We start from the raw sequence: 23958 nt of genomic DNA on the forward strand, positions 1-23958 counted from the left end.
ACACTTCTTTCCTGACAACCTCCTTCATAACAGGATTTAACCTTCTCTGTGGTTGAGCACTTGGTTTATAATCTTCTTCCATAAAAATTTTGTGCATGCAATAAGTTGGACTAATACCTTTGAGATCTGATATTGACCACCCAATTGCTTCTTTGTTGGCTTTCAGAATTTCTATCAATTGCTCTTCTTCTTGTAGAGATAAAGAATTATTGATGATGACTGGCTTTGTTCCATCTTCTTCTAGAAACACATATTTCAGATGTGATGGCAATCTTTTTAATTCTGGTGTCTGTGTTTTGACTGTTTCTTCCTTATCAATTATTTCAAATCTTGGATCTTCCTCTGGACTCTTTTTCAATGTTTCCAAGTCCATCAAACATTCATCAATCAATTTCTCTTCTTCTTCATCTAAATCTTCACATGCATCAATGAGAGTTTTTTCCAATGGAGAAATATTTCGCACCATCCTTTCTTGCACCATACAAACTTCGTCAAGTTCATCAAATTGAAAACATGCTTTGTCATCATTTGGATATGTCATGGCCTTGGATACGTCAAAAGTGACTTCTTCATCGTCAACTCTCAATTTAAGCTTACCATTCTCTACATCAATCAAAACTCTAGCAGTCTTCATAAAAGGTCTCCCAAGAATAAGAGGAACATCACTAGTTCCTTCCATCTCCATCACAATAAAATCCACTGGGAATACAAATTTGTCAACCTTCACTAGAACATCTTCAACAACTCCATATGGATACTTAAGAGACCTGTCTGCCAATTGAAGAGCCATTCTGGTTTGTTTAATTTCCAGCCCCTGAATTGTTCTGCACATGGATAGCGGCATTAGATTAATGCTAGCTCCCAAATCAATCAATGCTCTTCCAACTTTAACATCTCCTATGGTGCATGGAATAGTGAAGCTTCCTGGATCTTTAAGTTTAGGAGGTAGTTTCTGTATGATTGCACTGCAGTTGCCTTGTATATTGATAGTTTCCTTCTCAATGTACTTGTGTTTCTTTGTGAGGAGTTCCTTCAAAAATTTCGCATATGCTGGCATCTGTTGCAATGCTTCAGAGAATGGTATAGTAATCTCCAACTTTTTAAACAATTCCATGAATCTTTCCAACTGCTTTTCTTTCTCCTTCCTCGAATAACTCTTTGGATAAGGAAGTGGCTTTTCATACTCTTTTTCTTTCTGTCTCTCCTCTCTCTCTTCTCTCTCTTTTTTTTCTCTCCTCTCCTCTTCTTCTTTTTCCTTTTTCTCTCTCTCAACTCTTTCTTTCCACTCACATGTTTCTTTTTCACTCTCACTCTCATTTTCTTTCTCTTCTCTTTCTTTTTGTCTCTCCTCTAACACTCTACCACTTCTAGTCACAACAGTTTTACACTCCTTTCCAAGATTATCATGTTTCATCTCGTCAACTATTCTCTCAACATAAACCTCCATTTTTTTAAATGCAACATCCACATTATGACAATAAGACGCATTCGTCTTCAAGAATCTTTGGAAAGTCTCTTCAAGCTTTGTTGTTTTCTCAACTGGAGTAAATTGCATCTGCCATTTTGGTTGCTGCACTTGAACCATTGAGACCTGTTGAATTTGAGAAAGTTTCATAGTTAATTCTTCAAGCTGTTGAGAGATAATTCTATTTTGAATAAGCAAAGCCTCATTTAATTGTAACAACTCCTTCTGACTAAAATCTCCTTTTTCAATGTTGAGTTCATTGTCATTAGTAGCCATATTTTCAATAATTTCAGTTGCTTCCTCTGGAGTTTTCCATTTAATGTTTCCTCCTGCTGAGGCATGAAGCATCATCTTAGCTTGTGAACCAAGACCTCCAAGGAAAGTTAGGACTACTTCTTCTTCTTTGAAGCCATGCGTGGGTGTTTTTCTTAGCAGACTTTTGTATCTATCCCATGCATGACCCAGTGATTCTTCCATGCCCTGCTTAAATGAAGATATCTCTTGCTTGCCTTTTGTCACCTTTGATTGTGGAAAGTACTTGTTCAAAAACTTTGTTACCACTGCTTCCCACTCTGTGAAACTTCCTTCTGGAAAAGAGTTCAACCAAAGCTTAGCATTGCCTCCCAATGAGAAAGGAAACAAACTAAGTTTGATTGCTTCGTCTAGCACCCCATTGATTTTCACTGTGTTGCAAATTTCATTAAATGTAGTAAGGTGCTCATATGGGCTTTCATGAGATAACCCATTAAATTGATTACTCTTCACCAGTTGGATCAGTGCTGGTTTGACCTCCATATTGGCTGCATTGACTCTAGGTCTAGCTATGCTGTTGAAATGTTGAGGTCCGGCTACATTAGTGTAATCAGCAAGAGTTCTTCTGATATGATTATTCTCCATATTTTTTGTGTTATTGTCAGAACCTTGTGGTGATGGTTGCAATAGAGTTTCCGGAGGAGGGAAAAGTTCTCTAGATGTTCTGATTCTTCTCCTCCGTCTATTGTCTTCTAATCCTTCAAGCAGAGGTTCTGTTGTTTTCTTGCTCCTAGTTCGAATTGCCTCCTGCATACACAAGAACACAAAACCCTAGAAAAAAAATTTGGTTAGCACAAAAAGATATAAAAGAAGATATAATATTCAGAAAATAATAAAAAAAAAAATTAACAACAGAAAAATAAAATAAAAATTCGAAATTTAAAAATAAAATAAAATAAAAAAAAAATAAGTCAAAGATAATTAATAATCACACAAATTAACCAGTTAAACCACGAGTCCCCGGCAACGGCGCCAAAAACTTGATGGACAAATTTATGAACACCAAATTATGATGTCACAAACTTGTTTTCAATCGGCAAGTATGACCGAATCGTTCAAGTAATAAAACTTGGTAAGACCAAGTATCGTTCTTCCCAAAGGACTCACGGCCTAGTTTAGTTATGTGGTTTCTTAATTAACTCAGACTTACAAACGAAATATTTGTGGTTTAGAATGCAAGACAGAAAATAAACATGTATGCATGAATATTGATCAATGGCAAAAATCAAAAGCTAAACACTTTCAATGAATTATAGATATGAATATGTTTGTTGGGGGTCAATTTCATCTTATCCACTCTCATATATTTTAAGGAATTCGACAGTCAAATCATCATTGTTAATGCCACTCTCTAATGTACCTTTCCAGAAGGCTTCTCCCTAATCACGAGTTCATACAATTCCTAGCATTCCTAATGATCAGTTCATAAGTACAGGAGCTTAACGACAACCAATATAAAATTGGGAGAAATTCCCCGGATCTAGACTTCCCCGTACGTTCCCGTATCGACAAAACCAATAATCATGCATCGAATGAGTTAAATAATGCAAGCATTAAGCAAAGAGGAAAAACCCTAACTAATGATGAAAGAAAGCATAAGTCTTAATTAAAAGATGTAAAAACAGATTCCATATATGAGAGTTTCACAAGACTACATTGATTCCCCAACAAACATACAGAGTTTAGTTCACCATATTCATGGTGAACCTAGATGAATTACAATGAAAGAATGAAAGAATAAACCCTAAAAAGGTGAAGAGGAAGCCTCAGCATCCAAGATCCTCCTTCAAAGGGGTGGAAGAGAGAGTGTTTGCTTCGTTCCAGCCAGAGATGCCTAACCCTAGGAAACCCTAAAGCTTATATATCATTCGTAAATTACAAAAAGTCAAATCCAAGCCCATTAAAATGCCGCTCAGCGGTAAAATACCGCTCAGCGGTGAGTGCGTGACTTGTTTTCTCCCCTCAGCGGCCATTTTGCCCCTCAGCGGACCTTACGTGACTTCCAGAGTACCGCTCAGCGGTAAAATACCGCTCAGCGGTGAGTGCGTGACTTGTTTTCTCCCCTCAGCGGCCATTCTGCCCCTCAGCGGACCTCCCGCAAGCTCCTGAGTGCCGCTCAGCGGTAAACTGCCGCTGAGCGGTGACTTCGGCTTCTCCTTTTTGCACTTTTTGTTGTCTTTTCTGATTTCATCTCTCTCCTTCTTCACTTCTTTCGTCAAATTCACCTTAAAACCTGCACAAAAACACTGAAATCAAGCATAAACCTGTCCAGCTCTCTTATTTCCAAAAATATAAAGAAAAGCATGATTTCAAGCTAGTTTCTAAGTGTAAAGGTTGCTTTTAGTGTCAATTTTAATCATGAAAATAACAGTTTTTCAACTGTTATCAACGGTGCACTATAATTGCACAGAAGTAAGAACCTAACGATAATAACATTGAGACCGAACGGTCTCCGAAAAAGAAATGAGCGAACGGTCGTTAAAGACCGAACGGTCATACACAGAAGTATATCCGAACGGTAAAAGCAACTTAAACAGCTAAGGAAAAGGACGAACGGTATTAGGTGACTGAACATTATGAAGACAACAGGCAATGGAAAATGATATTGAAAACAAAACCAAAAAAAAAACCGAACGGTCTCTAACAATGAAACATGTTAGAGACCGAACAGTGTAAAGGTAAAACTGAGCGGCATGCAGTAATTAAAGCTGAACAGTGCAACAGCGGAAAAGCATAGGAAAATCGTAAACCGAACGTTCTTGACCGAGCGGTAATAAGAATAAAGTGTGAGCACCGAATGGTTCAAAGCAAACTAATAAAATGAAGTGGGAAAATCAACACGCATAAGCCGAACGGTACTATTAACAAAAGAAACGAACGCATACAGAAAACAGCTAAACGGTAATTAAGCAGTAAAATGGAAACAAGTTAAAACTTCAAGAATAACCGAACGGGAAATAAGCAACCAATTGAAACTAAGCAACAAAGAAGCCAGCCGAATGCATGCATCAACAATGACCAGAACAAACCGAATGGTCTACAGTAAGAACTTCGACCGAACGGTAGTAAATGGACAAACACTTACATAACCGAACGGTCTAAAGAGGTAACCGATCGGTATGAAATGCAGCAAAATTCATCAAACTTTGAACGCAGTGCGAGAGAAACTAAACTTTAACTTCGAAATGCACAGATAAGCCGAAAACTATTCTAAACGCTAATGAAAATACACCGAATGGGATTAAAATGATTCGCAACAGTAAGGGTGTAACATCCCAAAATACAGTAATTACTATAAATCAGAATTAATTATAATTAACAGTAAATCAATGCAGTCTTTATATTAATTAACAAAGTTCAAAAGCCGAACGGCTTAAAGTACAGAACCACTATACAAGAAACGGAAATAATACAATTTTAGGACGAGAAGTACTCGTCGCCAAGCAGAATAACTTGACATATGATTATTTGACGAACGTTACAGCTACTCAATTCAGTTGAATGAAATGACTCTAGAATGATACCATCAATATTCAGAATATTCTAAGTACCAAGATGTTAAGCAGAATCCAATCGGATGAAGATACAACAAGATGAGGAATTGAATACACTATGAACCATTAGTTTAAAGGAGTCGACTGCCAGTCAATGACCGACTGCGACAATATACTTTTGCGAAGTATTTGGACGAACGCTAGTTACGTCCGTTAAGAAAATCCAAGGTAAGGACGAGCGTTGGGTATAAGACCGAACACTACATTAGAACGAACGCTGGGTAGATGACCGAGCACCAACTATGACGAACGCTTGGTACAAGACCGAGCGCTATTTAGGACGAACGCTTGGTATAAGACCGAGCGTTACTTATTTTAAGGTGTAATTTAATATTATTTGATTTAAGGTATACGACATCTCTATGCTAAGCCGAACGTTCAAACATAGTAATTCAAATGGGGACGCTCGTTCTCGATCAGAGTTCTTTCCAAATGAAAGAATTCCATTCTAAGTCATTTTCAGGGAAACCGAACAGTATAAGACCGTACGATGACGAGCGTAATTTATCATAGGGAGAATTATCATATTCAGATTTTTCAACTATCTTAACTCAACATTTCTCATAACGATTCATACTTTATAAATTCATATCCATCATTAATTCACATACTTTATAGAGTTTATCATATTAACAAATCAAACTATACAATAGTCATCCATCTTTCAATCCATACATTATACAGTTCAACCAACAAAAATCATATTCATCCAGTACAACAGTGTTCGTTCATGCATACTCAAACAGACGATATACATATATCCATATCATGCGTTTATACAACATACAAGTATAAATTAAATTAATAAGCTTCCCTTACCCGGATTCGTAAACAGCTTGTCCTAGACGCAAGGTTTGGCTTCGTCCAACTAATGTTTTTCTACCCTCAATGTCACTTGACTTTTCCAAAACAAATCTAGCCACAGGAAAAACGGAATACTTAAACTACACACTTGCATGCAGCCAAAACTTAGTTTTTCAGGAAACCCTAGAACGAACTACTAAAGGAGACTTACCAGTTTCAGCCTTTGAAACTGTTCGGTCGAGCTTGTAGCTCACGGTTCCGCGAACGTCCCTACGGTCTCTGAAAGTTGATCGGAGAAGATGGTGGTGAGTTTCAGTAGAGAGAAGGTGAAGGTTTCTAGAGAGAAGTTGGAGAAGAAGAAAGGCCAGAGTTTCGTGATGAAGAAGGTGAATGCAGAGAGTGAGAAGAAGTGTTTTCAGAAAATCATTTCCTTCTTCCCAACGTCAAACGGACGTGCACTCTCATGCGGACACCTATTTTCCACTACAGATTCAGAAGGTTCCAAAGTGACACTTGGCAGGCGTGCGTCAGAGTGTGTGAGTGCGTTTTTAATGAGACTGAGTGTGTGGCGCAGTGTATTAATGAGAGCAGTCAAGTGACTCATCAGTGCATTTAATTGGATTAGACAGATGGCTTACGGTTAATTTTCCAAGGCCTCACATTCCTCCTAACTTCAAAAATTTTCGTCCTCGAAAATTAGAAACTTACCCGTAAATAAGTGGGGATACAAGTCCCTCATAGCATCCTCCACTTCCCACGTTGAATCTCCAGTCTTCGCATCCCACACCATCTTCACTATACGGACGTCTTTTCCTTTGTATAGCTTGGTGCGGCTGTCTTCCACACGGACTGGTTGTAACTCCAGCGTTCGGTCTTGGCGTAATTGGACATCTTCCAGCTCCAAGACATGAGAGGGATTGGCTATATACTTCCTGAGTTGAGAAACATGGAAGACTGGGTGCAGATTTGACAGTTGAGGCGGCAATGCGAGCTCGTACGCTACTGGTCCGATCTTCCTCAGAATTTGATACGGTCCAATGAATTTGGGAGATAGCTTCTTTGGACGAACGGCTCTGCCTACTCCAGTGATCGGGTTGAGTCTAAGAAAGACATGGTCACCTGCAGCGAACTCCAAAGGTCTTCTTCGTCTATCCGCATAGGATTTCTGCCTGCTCAGGGACGTCTTCAATCTTTCTTGTATTAACTTCACTTTCTCAGTCGTTTGCTGGATGAGCTCAGGTCCGGTCAGTACGTTCTCTCCTTCTTGGAACCAACAGAGTGGCGTTCGGCACTTCCTCCCATAGAGAGCTTCAAACGACGCCATACCAATGCTATACTGGAAGCTGTTGTTGTATGTGAACTCCACTAGCGGCAAGATTTCATCCCACGCGCCTAAGTGATCTAGGACGCACGTCCTCAGTAAGTCTTCCAGCGTTTGGATGGTTCTTTCAGACTGGCCGTCCGTTTGAGGGTGATACCCTGAACTCATCTGCAGCTTGCTTCCCAACTCGCCTTGTAATGATTGCCAAAACCGAGATGTGAATCTCGAGTCTCGGTCAGAAATAATGCTTGACGGTACCCCATGTAAACGAACGATCATCTTGATGTACAACTTGGCCAAATTTGTCATCGACATCTTCAAGTTAACTGCCAGGAAGTGGGCGCTCTTCGTTAATCTATCCACGATCACCCAAATTGAATCATGATTTCTGACCGTTCGTGGTAGATGGGTCACGAAATCCATGGAGATGCTGTCCCACTTCCATTCTGGAATTTCCAATTGTTGAAGTAAGCCGCCTGGTCTTTGGTGTTCAGCCTTCGCTCTTTGACAAGTTAAACATGATGCCACAAAACGAGCGACATCACTCTTCATTCCAGGCCACCAAAAGGATTTCCGGAGATCTTGATACATCTTAGTCATGCCAGGGTGCATGCTAAGACGGCTGTGATGACCTTCCTCCAGAATAATTCTCTTCAGCTCTCCGTCGTTTGGAACGCACGATCTACCCATATATCGTAGTAAACCGTCCGTTCCAGTATTGAATTCTTTAGCCTGATCTGTACCGAGCGTATTTAATATCTTGACCAACTCTTCATCATCGCGTTGCTTCATCTTGATCCGCTCGAACACGTCGCTGGATATTCTAAGGTTACAACACTTGATACTGTTTGACTCCAACTCAAATTGTAACCGTAGATCTCTAAAGCTCTCAACCAGGCTGAGTTCTTTTACCATCATAACCGATATGTGAACTGCTTTCCTGCTTAGGGCGTCCGCCACTACGTTACCCTTTCCCGGATGATAAAGCAGCTCAAAGTCATAGTCTTTCAAGAACTCCAACCAACGCCTCTGCCTCATGTTCAACTCCTTCTGATCAAATAAATACTTGAGGCTCTTGTGATCACTGAAGACTTGGAACGTAGACCCGTACAAGTAATGCCTCCAAATCTTCAGTGCGAAGACTACCGCTGCCAATTCCAGGTCGTGCGTTGGGTAATTTCTCTCATGAATCTTCAGTTGACGAGACGCGTATGCTACCGCTCGCTTCTCTTGCATAAGCACACAGCCCAACCCTTGGTGAGACGCGTCGCAATATACTTCAAAGGGCTTGGACGTGTCAGGAATGATCAACACTGGAGCGCTCGTCAACTTATGCTTCAGCTCCTGAAAACGTTCCTCACACAGATCAGTCCAGGCGAACGGTTGGTCTTTCCTGGTCAACTGAGTTAGCGGAGCTACTATCTTAGCAAACCCTTCAATAAAACGCCTATAGTAGCCCGCGAGTCCCACAAAGCTACGAACCTCAGTGACCGAACGCGAACTCTTCCAATCCAACACCGCTCGTACCTTAGCTGGATCTACTAAAATACCTCCAGCCGACACCACATGTCCCAAAAACTGTACCTCCTTCATCCAAAATTCACATTTGGACAGCTTTGCATATAACTCCTTTTCTCTTAACACGGTCAGTACTGTCCTCAAGTGTTCTTCATGTTCGGCTTGTGTCTTGGAGTAAATGAGAACATCATCTATGAAGACGACCACAAACTTGTCCAAATAAGGTCTGAATATCCGATTCATATAATCCATGAAGATTGCTGGAGCGTTCGTCACTCCAAATGGCATCACCACATACTCAAAATGCCCATAACGAGATCTGAACGCTGTCTTCTGGATGTCGTCCTCCTTAACTCTGATTTGATGATATCCAGATCGCAAGTCAATTTTCGAGAATACAGTGGCCCCATGCAATTGATCCAGCAAGTCGTCTATTCTTGGCAATGGGTACTTGTTCTTGATGGTTAACTTGTTCAATTTCCTGTAGTCTATACACAACCGAGAGCTGCCATCTTTCTTCTTCACTAAGAGCACAGGCGCTCCCCATGGTGATACGCTCGGCCTGATAAATTGTTTATCCATTAGCTCTTCAATCTGCTTCTTAAGTTCAACCAACTCTGCAGGCGCCATACGGTATGGTTGAACTGAGATAGGTGCTGCCATCGTCACCAAATCAATGGTGAATTCCACTTCACGAGGAGGGGGAAGTCCAGGTATCTCTTCCGGAAAGACGTCCGGAAATTCATCTACAACCGTTCGTTCTTCACTGCCAACACCGAACGTTCTTTCTTGCCTCAAACCTCCTAACTCTTGATCTTCATGCGTCATGATTAGGAAACAGCTCGCACCTTCCATTAAGTCCTCCTTAATCTGACCGAGCGTTATTGAAAATTCTTCTTCTTCTTCATTCGGAAAAATCAGCTCCTTCATTCCACAGTCTATAAGAATGCGATTGGTAGCCAACCAATCCATTCCTAAAATCACTTCTAATTCCTTCAAAGGTAAACAGATCAAGTTCACCTTATAGCTACACCCCTCAACCACAATAGGACATCTAATGCACACAGTAGACGTCCTAATCTCTCCAGCCGCTGGTGTTGACACCACCAAGTCGAACTGCATCTCTCTCTCAGCTATTCCCAATTTTTCAACACACGCCTTCGAGATGAAGGAGTGAGTCGCCCCCGAGTCATACAGTACACGACATGGCATTCCATACAGCAAACATTCACCAGTTATAAGGTTACCTGAACTGGCTGTCTCCGCGCCTGTTATAGCATACACTCGTCCAACTACTTGAGCTCGACCACCTCTTGGTTCGTTCCTTCCAGCATTTGGTGGTCTCATCACTGCTCGTCCACCCATGTTGCACTCGTTCTCCAAGTGTCCATTCCGTCCACAACGGTTGCAGTGTTTTCCTCCCACTAGTTGAGGGCATGACGAACGATAGTGTGGTCCTCCACACTGGAAACAAGTAACGTTTTCGTGCTGCCCATATTGTCCGGCAGGAACTAAAGCTTGAGAACCGCTCGTGTTGGCTGGTTGATTCGGACGAGCGTACGGAGTTCTTCTTGGATTAATATTGCCTCTGGAGACGATCGGTCCCCTAACTGCTTGTTGTTGTTTCTTGTGTCGTTCCGCTTCTGCCATATTCTTCTCCAAAACCTTGGCCTTCTCAACCATGGCAGGGAACGTCCGTATACATAAACTGGAGATTAAAACCTTCAAGTCACTCTGCAGTCCGTTCTCAAACTTCCGACACTGCCACTCTTCACTGGTGGCCATAGTATTGAACCGAACAAGGTGCTTGAACTTGTTGGTATACTCAAAAACCAACATCCCACCTTGAACCAGCTGTAAAAATTCCACTTCCTTGGCAAATCGGACGCTGTCAGGGAAGTACTCCTCATAAAACTTGCCACGGAACACTTCCCAAGTGATAGGACGTTGAGCGTCTGCCAAAATAGCTCTTGTGCTTTGATGGACAAATTTATGAACACCAAATTATGATGTCACAAACTTGTTTTTAATCGGCAAGTATGACCGAATCGTTCAAGTAATAAAACTTGGTAAGACCAAGTATCGTTCTTCCCAAAGGACTCACGGCCTAGTTTAGTTATGTGATTTCTTAATTAACTAAGACTTACAAACGAATTAATTGGGGTTTAAAATGCAAGACAGAAAATAAACATGTATGCATGAATTGTGATCAATGGCAAAAAGCAAAAGATAAACACTTTCAATGAAATTTATGTATGGATATGTTGTTGGGGTTCAATTTCATCTTATCCACTCTCATATATTTTAGGAATTCAACGATCAAATCACCATTGTTAATGCCACTCTCTAATGTACCTTTCCAGAAGGCTTCTCCCTAATCACGAGTTCATACAATTCCTAGCATTCCTAATGATTAGTTCATAAGTTCAGGAGCTTAACGACAACCAATATAAAATTGGGAGAAATTCCCCGGATCTAGACTTCCCCGTACGTTCCCGTATCGACAAAACCAATAATCATGCATCGAATGAGTTAAACAATGCAAGCATTAAGCAAAGAGGAAAAACCCTAACTAATGATGAAAGAAAGCATAGATCTTAAATAAAAGATGTAAAAACAGATTCCATATATGAGAGCTTCAAAAGATTACATTGATTCCCCAACAAACATACAAGGTTTAGTTCACCATATTCATGGTGAACCTAGATGAACAATAATGAAAGAATGAAAGAGATAGAAAAACCCGCGAAAGAGAAGAGGAGAGCTGTCACCATCTCCCAATCTACCCCAAGGGGTGGAAGAGAGAGTGTTTGCTTCGTTTCTGCCAAAGATACCTAACCCTAGGAAACCCTAAAGCTTATGTATCATTCGTAAATTACAAAAAGTCAAGTCCAAGCCCATTAAAGTGCCGCTCAGCGGTTGATGAGAGGGTCGCACCTCCCACAAAAGTTGTGCATAAAAGAATGCAGTATAAACTAGGAAGTGACTCCTAGGTCGTCTCTCAAGGACCAAATGTGGTTCAGTCTCAGATCAAACACATAGTGGGGGGTTTTGAAGAGTTTTGTGAATGCAGATGGACTAAATTAAAAACTGAAAATTAAACACAACCGAATATAAATAAAACAGAATTTAAAACGTGGAAATAAATTTTTACGACAGTAAGACTAAATGGTAAATGACAATAAAATTAGAGAATGCAAAATTCATCAATGCTTGAAATTAAAACGCTGTAATAATAAATATGCAGAAAAACAGTAAACGGTAAAATAGAACGGATAATAAAAATTAAAACACTTTAACTGGAATGAAATTCATCAAGGATTCAACACTTAAATTAAAATGACTCAACAATGAAGATAAAAATAATATGAGAAAATTGCTCTAATCACTGTGACACACACTACTACTCAACTACATACTTCTGAAGAAAAAAAAAAGAAACTCTACATTTGCTAAGTGAAAACCCGAGAGAGAGACCCCCTTTTCGGTGGCTGCTCCAACACACACGTTGCTCCCTAGAAGAATCCATCATATCATGACCCATGTGTGCACCGCTCCAGCCTCAATTGTCCACGCCGTGCACAAGCCAAATGAAATCACTATTTCTAGCTGCACGTCACATACACCTACTTCTGTGAATCATCATCTCTCTTTTCCAAGGAACCGTGTGCTGCTTGCAACCTAGTGCCTCTTCCATCAACCAGCAAAGATCAATTAAAAAAAATGTTTCTAAGTGAGTTGGCCATGACTTGTGTCCTGTTGTGACCGAGAATGAAAAGGGCGAAAAGAAAATGCAATCAAAATGAAAATGGCAGTGTGTAAAATCGACAATCCAAAACCAGCGTTCACATTTTTTTTCTCAATAAAAACGTTCCCAGCAACAAAAAAAATAAATCCCTGTGAGGATGGCGGCTGGTTTGCACCTCTCCGTTACATTTCTTTTTTCCAATATCCAAAAACCAAGATCCAGAAAAATGAGTGTGGCGGCTGCTCTTTTTAATTCAGAACGATTACCCTGCTGGATGCCTTCTTCACGTGGTTGAATGTGCTGGAAGCCAAACCCAATTCAAATTGCTGGAGCTGCTGGATGCACCCCCCAAACTGCTTCCCATTCTCCATCCCGTGACAGCTGGACCGTGACTGCCATCCGTGTACACCCATCTTTGCTGGATTAGGTGTGGGCCGTGTTGCTGCATTTTCCAACTCCACGTGTTGCAGCATTTTTTCCTGGCCAAAACCGAGCTGCTCCCAAGCCTTGCTGGACTATTGTTGAAGCTGGAGCGTGAAGTTGAAGGCTTGCTGGATGCTCCCCATGGGCCATCTCCGTGTGCACCTCCTGGACGTGTGATTCAATGTGGGCTGCTGTACCAATTCAAAGCTGCTGGACCAGCTTTTCTTTTGCCACCACATGCTGCTTCACGCGTGTTGCTGCTGCTGGCTTCTTGAATTTGCTGGACGTCACTCCCCTCTTCAATGCATACACCACTCCCATGTGCATCAAAAATTTAAACCCACACCTCTCTTTCATTTTATTTTAAAATATATTTGATGTGGTATTTCTTTTCACCTCCAAATGTCTCAAATTATATTTCCAAAAATTTCCCTACAATTAATAATGCAAATAATTAGCTCAAATAATTCAAATTAATTAAAATTTGAATTTCCGATCAAATTAAGCACAATTAAGAAAAATGGGAAAATACTGGACATTTAAGCACAATTCCCTGATTAAATTCGGTACAATAAGCTAAGTGAAATTGAGAAAATATTGACTCATCAGCGGTAAACTACCGCTCAGCGGTGATTGCGTGACTTGTTTTCTCCCCTCAGCGGCCATTTTGCCCCTCAGCGGATCTCCCGTGACTTCCAGAGTATCGCTCAGCGGTAAAATACCGCTCAGCGGTGAGTGCGTGACTTGTTTTCTCCCCTCAGCGGCCATTTTGCCCCTCAGCGGACCTCCCGCAAACTCCTGAGTGCCGCTCAGCGGTAAACTGCCGCTGAGCGGTGACTTCGGCTTCTCCTTTTGCACTTTTTGTTGTCTTTTCTGATTTCATCTCTCTCCTTCTTCACTTCTTTCACCAAATTCACCTTAAAACCTGCACAAAAACACTGAAATCAAGCATAAACCTGTCCAGCTCTCTTATTCCCAAAAATATAAAGAAAAGCATGATTTCAAGCTAGTTTCTAAGTGTAAAGGTTGCATTTAGTGTCAATTTTAATCATGAAAATAACAGTTTTTCAACTGTTATCACAACCCCAAACTTAAAACTTTGCTTGTCCTCAAGCAAATAAGATGTAACTCTATCTTCAACCAATTCATATGATGATTCACTTCATTCAAAAATCTTCTTTTCAAGATAAGCAAAAACTTCACTCAAACTTATGACCAAGAGTTCAATCAAGATGTGCACATGCTTTAGTGTTCACAAAGTCATTTAAATTCCAACAAATGCTATTTTCATGAATGATCAATCAATTAAACATGGATGTTCATGTGTTCATGTGATATTTCCTCACTAAGTCAAGTGTTTCACTCACACTCAAGTGTATAAGAGATAATCACTCATTCACTCTACTATCACAATGTTACATGAATTAGCTTTGCCTTTCATTTTACCACAATCAAAAACATTCACAAGCATGCATCATCACAAGGACTTTTCAATGGCTTATAATGTGGCTGGGCTAACAAGAAAATTGGTTTTTCTGGATCACAAAATCCTTGAGTTAATAGAATCATAACAACACAATCATCTCATTCATTCCCAACTTTCTTTTGCCTTTGCATTGAGCTTTGCTTCTTTTTCTTTTCTTTTCTTTTTCTTTGCACATTCTTACTTTTTAGCTCTTAGCTCAATGCTTTTCATGTTTTTCCCAACAACCCCAAACTTGAACATTTAGCAATACCACACAAGATCTTCTACTTAACTCAAGGTAAAGATTTTCAACTAAGGGTTTTCAGTGTATATTCAAGGCTAAGGGTTCAAAGGATAGAACACACAGTGTTCTCTTTTAGTGGGCTAATTTTTTGAATTTGGCCAATAAAAAGGTTTTCAACAAATGGCCTTGATCACATGATGCAAAACAAGCAATTGATTCAATCATAAAAAACCTGGGCAAAATCATTCATGCTTCCAAAGTAATAGCATTCAACAATAACAACTCTGGAGCTCAAAATCTCACACATAAGTTCATTCACATTTTGACATACACATCCTGCTTAATTTCACAATCACAATCATGATATCATGCATTTGTTCACAAAACTTGTGAATCACCTGTATAAGCATTTTAATGTGCACATCATCTCAACATCAGTTAATCATAAGCATCATTCAGAATTACTTATCACAACATCACAGTTAATAGCAAAACATCACAAGAAACCAAGTTTCAAATAGAGTACATCAAACCCTAATCTAAAAACAAAAACAAATAAGTTCAGAAAACTTAAACCACAAAGCATAAGCACATGATAGCATTCATCAGTAAATGCTATCTCAGCTCCTCATCAATCTGAGCTGTCCTCTGTATCTTTCTCTTCCTCCTCATCTTCATCATCTTCAAATGCATCATCCTCATCAGCTTCATCTTCTTCCATATCTCTAGCTGAAGCTTCAGCTGCTCCAGCTCCTCCTCCATGCACTGGCTCCTCTGGCCAAGCTACCACATTATGGAATTCATCCATAGTCCACCTGTGGGCTGGAGGTGTATCATACATCCCCACAATCATCTCAGCAGTGGCCACCTGCCCTCTGTGAATGGACTGCAACTGAGCCCCTATAAGAGACATATACATGTCCCTCATCTGGAATGGCTCTGCTTCATGTGTCCCAGCAGATGTCTGGCTCTGTGCTGGCCCTCTCTCTCTACGAGCACGGCGTGGTGGAACTGGCTGAGCTTCATCATCACCTCCACAGTACTGTCTATAGTAGGCCTCATCAATAGCTTTTCTTGGCCTCTCAAAAGGTGGAGCAGAAGTGTCCACCCCAGCTATCTTGCAAAGGTGCGTGATCAAAGAAGGATGTCCTAGTGGTGCTTTGTTGTTTGAAGTATTAGCGCACACACTAATCTCATCAGCTATCACCTGCCCAATATTAACATTCAAGTTTCTGATAGCACAGTAGATGAAGAATGCCCTGCTGAGAGTAATATCTGACACATGTGAACATGGCTGAATGTTGGCATGAGAAAACGCCATCCAATACTTTGCAAGAGGAGTCAAATCCGTCCTCCTAATGTTAACCACTGAGCCAGATCGATTCCTTTGGAAGTGTCCTCCAGGTATACACAGTACTCTCTCCACATCCTCATAATCAGCACCTTCCTCCATGCAAAGAGCAAACTGGCACTGCTAACCAGCCCATACAGTGTCCAGAAAATTATTAATTGAATCAGGATCATACCTGATAGCATGGCCTCTAACATAGCCCAAATAATTCTCAGCTGGATAATCACCAATCTTCTTTGCATTGGTGTAAAATTCCTTAACCACAACTATGTTGGCAGGTGCAGGATAAGTGGCTAGCTTTCCCCAGTCATTCCCTAAAACTTGCTCTCCAAATTGAGGAGCAAGGTTAGGTATCATTCCAACCTTTCTCTCCATCAGAAGTCTCCTGTCCTGAACCACTTTAAAGTGCTTCTCATGTTTCCTAGAGAGGAACCTACTAGAGTGGGATTGCTCTGGTTCCTTTTCCTTTCTCTTGTTTGCCATGGTTTTCAATCTTTTTTCGGATGAGGATGCCATTCCTACATTCAAAACACAAAACCAAACCACAGAACATGATGTTAATCATTAGTAAAACACAGAACACAACTCCTTTCGAAGCTAAACCACCGCTGAGGGCCAGAATTTCCCCTCAGCGCCACCAGTACCACATTCCAGATCACACAAAACCAAAAAATCAAATCTGGCAGAGTGCCGCTCAGCGGCAGTTTACCCCTCAGCGGTAACTCTGCAGATTTTTGAAAAACCTGTTTTAAAGCTTTCCTAACTCCACCCAAATGCAATTTTCAGTTTTCCAGTTCATAATCATGCAGTTTAATCGGTTCAAACATCAAATATATCATCAAATCATGCAAAGAAATCAAAACCCCTAAATCTTCATGCTTTGACAATCATATTCAAAATCAAAAACCCTAGAATGAACAAAATGCATTTTACTTACTGGGGTGGAGATACTAGATGCAATGAGAATGCTTCCAAGCTAGAATGCTCTCTCCCAACCCCAAACTTTTGATGGCACACTAGTGAAAAAGTGAGTGGAAGAGAAATTTTCTTAAGAGGGAGGAGTGAAAAGAGGTGGAAAACTTTGGAGAAGGTATGTGGGAGTGTTTGTGCAAAGAAAAGTCTGAAAGTGTGAGAAAATGCGCAGCTTAGGGTTTAAAAATACTCTAATGGGCTTGGGTCCCGCTAAGGGGAACTAAAACCCTATTCTGTGAGAGTACCGCTCAGCGGTAAAGTACCGCTCAGCGGCACTTTCGTGAAGTGCTCTTCTCCTTCTTTTCTTAACCTACGTGCCTCCTAGACATGCCCCTCACTGGCTCCCTGCAATTCAATGTTCAAAATGCTTATGCAAACCCTAACTTAAAACAAACAAACAGAAATATTCAATCAACTGGGTTGCCTCCCAGGTAGCGCTTGTTTAACGTCACGAGCCTGACCCAAAATCCACCAACACCCATCAGTAGGTGTTACAGCCATTGTATCCTTCAGTAGATACTTAACCACCTAGCATCCTTCAGTAGATGCTATATCCAACAAAATAAATACAGAAATAATGTTCAAAAATTACAAATTACAAAACCAAATCAAAAGTTTTTAAATTCACTGGGTTGCCTCCCAGCAAGCGCTCTTTTAATGTCATTAGCTTGACCCAATAAAGTTCAAGTTCCATCTTCTTTGTAATTGATGTTGTTATTCCACCAACTCCTCAGCTGTTTCCTTTGAACTGTTTTGGTTCTTCTAGAACATGGAGACTCTATCTCTATCATCTCCTTCTCTTTAAAGCCCTTCACAACCCACAACTTGTTCTTGATTCTAACAGGTGTGCCAAGTTGGAGTCTTCTTTTCTTCCAGTCTCTACGAATTTCTTCTCCTCTTCCAATCTCTTCTACCTTGGGTACCTGAAACAACAAACAATGGTTACCTGAAACCTCAAGATTTTCATCTTTACGGCTAGTCATGGGTGCATCTCGAAATGCAGCTTTATAACTAGCTTCTTCCTCCTTTGCTTGCATCTCATCTTTGAAAACATCTACCACCACTCTCTCCTCTCTATCCTGGAGCACCACTATACCTTCATTTACATCTATGATAGCCCTGGCCGTTTTCATAAACGGTCTTCCAAGTATGATAGGTATCTTCTCAGTCTCCATCTTCATCACCACAAAGTCTGCCAAGAACTGAAGTTTGCCAACACAAACTATAATGTCCTCTACAATCCCACATGGCTCCTTTGAAGATCCATCGGCCATTACTATTTTAATCTTTGCATGTTTCATTTTAACTTTGCCGATTTGCTCCAGTAAAGAATAAGGTATCAAGTTAACACTTGAACCTAAATCAAGGAGAGCTTTCTTTACCTTTTTCTTCCCTATAGTACAAGGGATAGAAAAACTACCTGGATCTGACGCTTTAGGAGGGAATGACTCTTTCTTAACAGTTATACACTCTTTTGCCCCATCATCTCTACGTCTCTTCTTTGTAGAAATTTCTTCATCAGATTTTGTGTAAACTGCAATTTTCTGTAAAATATGTTCCCAAGGTGCTTTATTATCCACCATTCTGAATAATTCTGTGAAATCCATTTGTTTTTCTTGATTTATTGGAAAAGGAAAATTATTTTTGCTCTCTATTTCTCTTCTTTCTTCTGTTTCTCCTTCTTCTAACTCAATTATCTCTTCATTCACACTCTTTACCACTTTGCACTCTTCTCTAGGGTTAACCTCAGTATTAGCCCCAAAATTTCTATTTGGCCTTTCTTCCAATTGCTTGGTAATCTGACCCATTTGAATCTCCAAATTCTTTATAGCAGCTTCAGTGCTCTTTTGAGAAGATTCGGTTTTCTGTATGAATTGCTGAAGAGTTTCTTCCAACCTTGTTGATTTTTCATTAAGCATAGATAATTGTTGCCAAAAGGTTGGTTGCTGCTGCTTATTATATTGATTTGCTTGCCCAGTTTGTCCTTGACCAATACTTGGATGTGGTTTCCACCCTTGATTGTAATTCCCTTGACGGTATGGAAATTGATTAGCCATGAAATTAACATCCTCCAAGGCCTCCACTGGAAAAACACATTGACCATTGATATGATCACCTCCACATAATTCGCACAACTGAGTTTGCACCTGTGCAGCAGTTTTCAACTCTTTAGGTAATTGTGCAAGAGTTTTAGTCAGAGTCTCCAGCTGTTGAGTTAGAATTTTATTTTGAGCTAGCAAGGCATCATGTGTCTGTAATTGGAGAACCCCTTTTTGTTGCATAGGAACTCCTCTTTCGCTGTTGAGCTCATTATCACTAGTAGCCATGTTGTCAATAATTTCTATAGCTTCCTCTGGAGTTTTCCATTTAATATTGCCTCCTGCTGAGGCATCAAGCATCATCTTGGTTTGTGAACCAAGCCCTCCAAGGAAAGTTAAGACTACTTCCTGTTCTTCAAAGCCATGCGTGGGTGTTTTTCTTAGCAGACTTTTGTATCTATCCCATGCATGCCCTAGTGATTCTTCCATGCCCTGCTTAAATGAAGATATCTCTTGCTTGCCTTTTGTCACTTTTGATTGTGGAAAGTACTTGTTCAAAAACTTTGTTACCACTGCTTCCCACTCTGTGAAACTTCCTTTTGGAAAAGAGTTCAACCAAAGCTTAGCATTGCCTCCCAATGAGAAAGGAAACAAACTAAGTTTGATTGCTTCGTCTGGCACCCCGTTGATTTTCACTGTGTTGCAAATTTCATTAAATGTAGTCAGGTGCTCATACGGGCTTTCATGAGATAACCCATTGAATTGATTACTCTTCACCAGTTGGATCAATGCTGGTTTGACCTCCATATTGGCTGCATTGACTCTAGGTCTAGCTATGCTGTTAATATGTTGAGGTCCAGCTACATTGGTGTAATCAGCAAGAGTTCTTCTGATATGATTATTCTCCATATTTTCTGTGCTATTGTCAGAACCTTGTGGTGATGGTTGCAACAGAGTTTCCGGAGGAGGGAAAAGTTCTCTAGATGTTCTGATTCTTCTCCTCCGTCTACTGTCTTCTAATCCTTCAAGCAACGGTTCTGTTGTTTTGTTGCTCCTAGTTCGAATTGCCTCCTGCATACACAAGAACACAAAACCCTAGAAGATTTGGTTAGGACAAAAAGATATAAAAGAAAATATAAGATTCAGAAAATAAAGACAGAAAACAGAAAAAATAAAATAAAATAAAAATTCGTAATTTAAAAATAAAATAAAAAAATAAGTCAAAGATAATTAATAATCACACAAATTAACCAGTTAAACCACGAGTCCCCGGCAGCGGCGCCAAAAACTTGATGGACAAATTTATGAACACCAAATTATGATGTCACAAACTTGTTTTTAATCGGCAAGTATGACCGAATCGTTCAAGTAATAAAACTTGGTAAGACCAAGTATCATTCTTCCCAAAGGACTCACGGCCTAGTTTAGTTATGTGATTTCTTAATTAACTAAGACTTACAAACGAATTAATTGGGGTTTAAAATGCAAGACAGAAAATAAACATGTATGCATGAATTGTGATCAATGGCAAAAAGCAAAAGATAAACACTTTCAATGAAATTTATGTATGGATATGTTGTTGGGGTTCAATTTCATCTTATCCACTCTCATATATTTTAGGAATTCAACGATCAAATCACCATTGTTAATGCCACTCTCTAATGTACCTTTCCAGAAGGCTTCTCCCTAATCACGAGTTCATACAATTCCTAGCATTCCTAATGATTAGTTCATAAGTTCAGGAGCTTAACGACAACCAATATAAAATTGGGAGAAATTCCCCGGATCTAGACTTCCCCGTACGTTCCCGTATCGACAAAACCAATAATCATGCATCGAATGAGTTAAACAATGCAAGCATTAAGCAAAGAGGAAAAACCCTAACTAATGATGAAAGAAAGCATAGATCTTAAATAAAAGATGTAAAAACAGATTCCATATATGAGAGCTTCAAAAGATTACATTGATTCCCCAACAAACATACAAGGTTTAGTTCACCATATTCATGGTGAACCTAGATGAACAATAATGAAAGAATGAAAGAGATAGAAAAACCCGTGAAAGAGAAGAGGAGAGCTGTCACCATCTCCCAATCTACCCCAAGGGGTGGAAGAGAGAGTGTTTGCTTCGTTTCTGCCAAAGATACCTAACCCTAGGAAACCCTAAAGCTTATGTATCATTCGTAAATTACAAAAAGTCAAGTCCAAGCCCATTAAAGTGCCGCTCAGCGGTTGATGAGAGGGTCGCACCTCCCACAAAAGTTGTGCATAAAAGAATGCAGTATAAACTAGGAAGTGACTCCTAGGTCGTCTCTCAAGGACCAAATGTGGTTCAGTCTCAGATCAAACACATAGTGGGGGGTTTTGAAGAGTTTTGTGAATGCAGATGGACTAAATTAAAAACTGAAAATTAAACACAAGCCAAATGAAATCACTATTTCTAGCTGCACGTCACATACACCTACTCCTGTGAATCATCATCTCTCTTTTCCAAGGAACCGTGTGCTGCTTGCAACCTAGTGCCTCTTCCATCAACCAGCAAAGATCAATTAAAAAAAATGTTTCTAAGTGAGCTGGCCATGACTTGTGTCCTGTTGTGACCGAGAATGCAAAGGGCGAAAAGAAAATGCAATCAAAATGAAAATGGCAGTGTGTAAAATCGACAATCCAAAACCAGCGTTCACATTTTTTTTCTCAATAAAAACGTTCCCAGCAACAAAAAAAATAAATCCCTGTGAGGATGGCGGCTGGTTTGCACCTCTCCGTTACATTTCTTTTTTCCAATATTCAAAAACCAAGATCCAGAAAAATGAGTGTGGCGGCTGCTCTTTTTAATTCAGAACGATTGCCCTGCTGGATGCCGTCTTCACGTGGTTGAATGTGCTGGAAGCCAAACCCAATTCAAATGGCTGGAGCTGCTGGATGCACCCCCCAAACTGCTTCCCATTCTCCATCCCGTGACAGCTGGACCGTGACTGCCATCCGTGTACACCCATCTTTACTGGATTAGGTGTGGGCCGTGTTGCTGCATTTTCCAACTCCACGTGTTGCAGCATTTTTTCCTGGCCAAAACCGAGCTGCTCCCAAGCCTTGCTGGACTATTGTTGAAGCTGGAGCGTGAAGTTGAAGGCTTGCTGGATGCTCCCCATGGGCCATCTCCGTGTGCACCTCTTGGACGTGTGATTCAATGTGGGCTGCTGTACCAATTCAAAGCTGCTGGACCAGCTTTTCTTTTGCCACCACATGCTGCTTCACGCGTGTTGCTGCTGCTGGCTTCTTGAATTTGCTGGACGTCACTCCCCTCTTCAATGCATACACCACTCCCATGTGCATCAAAAATTTAAACCCACACCTCTCTTTCATTTTATTTTAAAATATATTTGATGTGGTATTTGTTTTCACCTCCAAATGTCTCAAATTATATTTCCAAAAATTTCCCTACAATTAATAATGCAAATAATTAGCTCAAATAATTCAAATTAATTAAAATTTGAATTTCCGATCAAATTAAGCACAATTAAGAAAAATGGGAAAATACTGGACATTTAAGCACAATTCCCTGATTAAATTCGGTACAATAAGCTAAGTGAAATTGAGAGAATATTGACTCATCACGTGACTTGTTTTCTCCCCTCAACGGCCATTTTGCCCCTCAGCGGATCTCCCGTGACTTCCAGAGTACCGCTCAGCGGTAAAATACCGCTCAGCGGTGAGTGCGTGACTTGTTTTCTCCCCTCAGCGGCCATTTTGCCCCTCAGCGGACCTCCCGCAAACTCCTGAGTGCCGCTCAGCGGTAAACTGCCGCTGAGCGGTGACTTCGGCTTCTCCTTTTGCACTTTTTGTTGTCTTTTCTGATTTCATCTCTCTCCTTCTTCACTTCTTTCACCAAATTCACCTTAAAACCTGCACAAAAACACTGAAATCAAGCATAAACCTGTCCAGCTCTCTTATTCCCAAAAATATAAAGAAAAGCATGATTTCAAGCTAGTTTCTAAGTGTAAAGGTTGCTTTTAGTGTCAATTTTAATCATGAAAATAACAATTTTTCAACTGTTATCATGCTTGCCCACCAGTGACTTGCTTCCCTCGTCAACAAATACTCCGTGAACGCCAAACGGTTCTCATCTGGACACCTCTTGGCGTTGAAGATCCTTTCCATGTCCCTTAACCACTGGTCTGCCTCGTCAGGGAGGCCTTTTCCACTGAATTTAGCCGGGTGGTGTTGGAGAAAACTCTCCAAGCTCCATTCGGCAGTAGGTTGAGCAGCATTGGAAGAGGACGCTCCTGGCGTGCCTCTGGTGGCAGCAATAATCTCCATCAACTGCCTCTACGTGGCTTTAGAGTTGGCGCGTGCGGCCTCCAAACTCTGTAGAGCAGCGGCGTTCTGCTCCATTAACGTGGCATTCTGTTGCTGCAATCTATCGATTACTGTCTCCAACAACCTAGTGTTTGTGGACGTGTCAGGCTCATTAGGTTGAGGAGGAGGAGGGAGTCTAGGCGCCATTAGTTCTCTGGATCAGAGAAAAACGAACGTTAATAATGTTCAAGAGTTAAAACAATAACTCATTAAACACACAATAAGCACACAGCAAAAACACAGTGCACTCATAACCTACAGTGTCCTTAAAAGAACAAAACTGCTCTGATACCACTAATGTAACATCCCAAAATACAGTAATTACTATAAATCAGAATTAATTACAATTAACAGTAAATCAATGCAGTCTTTATATTAATTAACAAA

General features: G+C 40.5%; 1 protein-coding gene across 1 annotated transcript; it reads right to left on the bottom strand.

Moving 5' to 3' along the window:
- Positions 1-6146: 6146 nt before the first annotated feature.
- Positions 6147-23532, bottom strand: LOC148195226 (uncharacterized). Its single transcript, XM_088095130.1, has 6 exons — positions 23285-23532; positions 9530-10949; positions 8603-9184; positions 8136-8485; positions 6864-7067; positions 6147-6246 (listed from the first exon to the last, which is right to left on the bottom strand). Exons 1-6 carry the CDS (start codon positions 23530-23532, stop codon positions 6147-6149), a joined length of 2904 nt encoding a protein of 967 aa, XP_087951256.1.
- Positions 23533-23958: the final 426 nt, after the last annotated feature.

The sequence above is a fragment of the Vigna umbellata genome, chromosome 7 (assembly GCF_029865625.1).
Source record: "Vigna umbellata cultivar VRB3 chromosome 7, Vumbellata_1.0, whole genome shotgun sequence".
Lineage (NCBI taxonomy): Eukaryota > Viridiplantae > Streptophyta > Magnoliopsida > Fabales > Fabaceae > Vigna > Vigna umbellata.

Excerpts from the sequence above, each read along its gene's own strand:
- LOC148195226 (XM_088095130.1), bottom strand. The coding sequence starts at position 23,532 with ATGGAGATTATTGCTGCCACCAGAGGCACGCCAGGAGCGTCCTCTTCC. Across the intron at positions 10,950-23,284 it reads ACGAGGGAAGCAAGTCACTG|CACAAGAGCTATTTTGGCAG; the intron begins GTGGGCAAGCAT and ends TGTCCATCAAAG. Across the intron at positions 8,486-8,602 it reads ACGACCTGGAATTGGCAGCG|AGGCGTTGGTTGGAGTTCTT; the intron begins GTAGTCTTCGCA and ends AACATGAGGCAG.